Source organism: Corvus brachyrhynchos, unplaced genomic scaffold, assembly GCF_000691975.1.
Source record: "Corvus brachyrhynchos isolate BGI_N302 unplaced genomic scaffold, ASM69197v1 scaffold45, whole genome shotgun sequence".
Lineage (NCBI taxonomy): Eukaryota > Metazoa > Chordata > Aves > Passeriformes > Corvidae > Corvus > Corvus brachyrhynchos.
In genome coordinates, this window is record NW_008238361.1 from 1,177,013 (window position 1) to 1,178,944 (window position 1,932).

At 52.0% G+C, this 1,932-nt stretch overlaps 1 protein-coding gene across 1 annotated transcript in view; it reads left to right on the forward strand.

Moving 5' to 3' along the window:
• The window catches only part of PRPF40A (pre-mRNA processing factor 40 homolog A), a 9,579-nt gene that overhangs the window by 7,307 nt on the left and 340 nt on the right, over nucleotides 1–1,932 (forward strand). The window contains exons 14-17 of the mRNA XM_017736046.1: nucleotides 10–106; nucleotides 202–263; nucleotides 874–1,008; nucleotides 1,249–1,932. The exon at nucleotides 1,249–1,932 is cut by the window's right edge and continues 340 nt beyond it. Coding sequence (XP_017591535.1) covers nucleotides 10–106; nucleotides 202–263; nucleotides 874–1,008; nucleotides 1,249–1,341 — 387 coding nt within the window. The 3' untranslated portion in view covers nucleotides 1,342–1,932. The remainder of the gene's footprint in view (nucleotides 1–9; nucleotides 107–201; nucleotides 264–873; nucleotides 1,009–1,248) is intronic.

A 1,932-nucleotide genomic window follows, 5' to 3' on the forward strand; every position in this document is an offset into this window, starting at 1 on the left:
CGCGTGGCGGGCGCGGCGCCGGCGCCCCCCCCCAGCCACTCCAAGAAGAAGCGGCAGCGCTCGGAATCGCGGTCGGTGTCCGAGCGTTCTTCCAGCGCCGAATCCGGTATGGGATGGGATTGGCTTCCCAGCAGCTGGGGGTTTATCCCTGGGGATTTATCCATTGATTCCTGGGTTTTTTGTTTCTCCCTGTGGCTGCAGAGAGGAGTTACAAGAAGTCCAAAAAACACAAGAAGAAGAGCAAGAAAAGGAGGCACAAGTCTGTAAGTGCAGTTCAGTTTGGAGCTGGATTATGGAAAACCTGGCACCTGCTGTCAGTAATCCCAGCTGGATTTTCCAAGGGAAAAGTTGGGATCAAACTGGAGGAGGGTATTGCCAAAATAACAGCTTCTGTTAAATATTCTTAATATTAAACCACTTCAAACTGCTGAATGTGGAGGGTTTAACTCCGTGTGAAGGACTCCATGAGTAACCTGGGATTTGCTGGTTTTCCTGGCAAATCCAGGTGGTCTCCTTCATTGTGGAGAGCTGGGAAGGATCCCAGCCATTCCTCATGCCTGCCTGAGCATCAGGGTTGTGTTGGAAGCTCTGAATTGTTGTACAAGAGCAGCAGAAGGATCTGAAAAGCAGAAAGAGCTTCGCTTCTTCCTGTGAGGGTGGAGAGGCCCTGGCACAGGTTTCCCTGGAAAATGGTGGCTGCTCCATCCCTGGAAGTGTCCAAGGCCAGGCTGGACAGGGCTTGGAGCAAGCTGGGATAGTGGGAGGTGTCTCTGCCCAGGGCAGGGGGTGGAATGGGATGAGATTTAAGGTTCCTTCCAACTTAAATCAAGTTGGACTTAATATTCACTATTCCCGTTTTTTTTTTTCCCCCAGGATTCGCCAGAATCTGATGTGGAACGAGAGAAGGACAAGAAAGAAAGAGAGAGGGACAGTGAGAAGGAAAGAGCCAGACAGAGATCCGAGTCCAAGCATAAATCTCCCACTAAAAAACGGCCCGGAAAAGATTCCGTAAGCTCTGCTTCCTTTTTTCCTGAGGCTTTGGGCTCTAGCAGCAGGATCTGCTGGATGCTGATTCCATAGGTGTGCTCTGGGAGAGGTCAGAGGTTGGATTTTGATGATCCTGGAGGTCTTTCCCATTCCCAGATTTGGATTTTGGGGTTCCCAAGTGACACAGAGCAGCCAGCTCTGGCTCTGTTGTGGAGCCTGCGCGGAAAATCCCATCCTGACCGCTGTCCCATCTCTCCACAGGGAAACTGGGATACCTCTGGCAGCGAGCTCAGTGAGGGGGAGCTGGAAAAACAGAGGAGGACTCTTTTGGAACAGCTGGATGAAGATCAATGAGCAGATTCTTGATACCAAAAATGTTTACAGGTGGCAAAATAAAACCAAGCCTTGTGTGGGCGAGGCCCTGGGGCCGGTGGCCGGTGGCCCATGGCCACAACAACGGTGGCTTTTAGTTTTTTACCACTTCAATCCAGTCAAAAGTAGAAAAATCCATGGAATTCTGAGGGCAAAGCTGTGCCTGGCCTGGAGCTGCGGGGCGGGATGGGGGCCGGGATCCCCTGGAGGGGACACAGAGGTGGCAGCAGTGTCCCCAAGCACTTTCCCTGTGTCCTTCCTAGGCAGGGAACAGCCCTGGGCTGCCTGGGCAGAGCCCAGTTCAGCTTCAGGAAAAAAATTCCTAATTTAATTCCTTGTGGTTTCATTCATTGGATGGATTTGGTTGGGTGGGGTTTTGTTGGGAAGGCAACGGGAGTAAGGAATCCGTGTCCTGATGTGTTCTGCACAGCCCTGGATTTTGGGATTGTCTGGCACTGGAGATTGTTTCTCCAAGCCTGATTCATGTCCAAGTCCCGACTCCCATCAATCCCAAATCCTGGGCAATGTGGTGGATGGGAATTCTCCTGCTGTGCCAGCAGAGGGAGCGTGTGT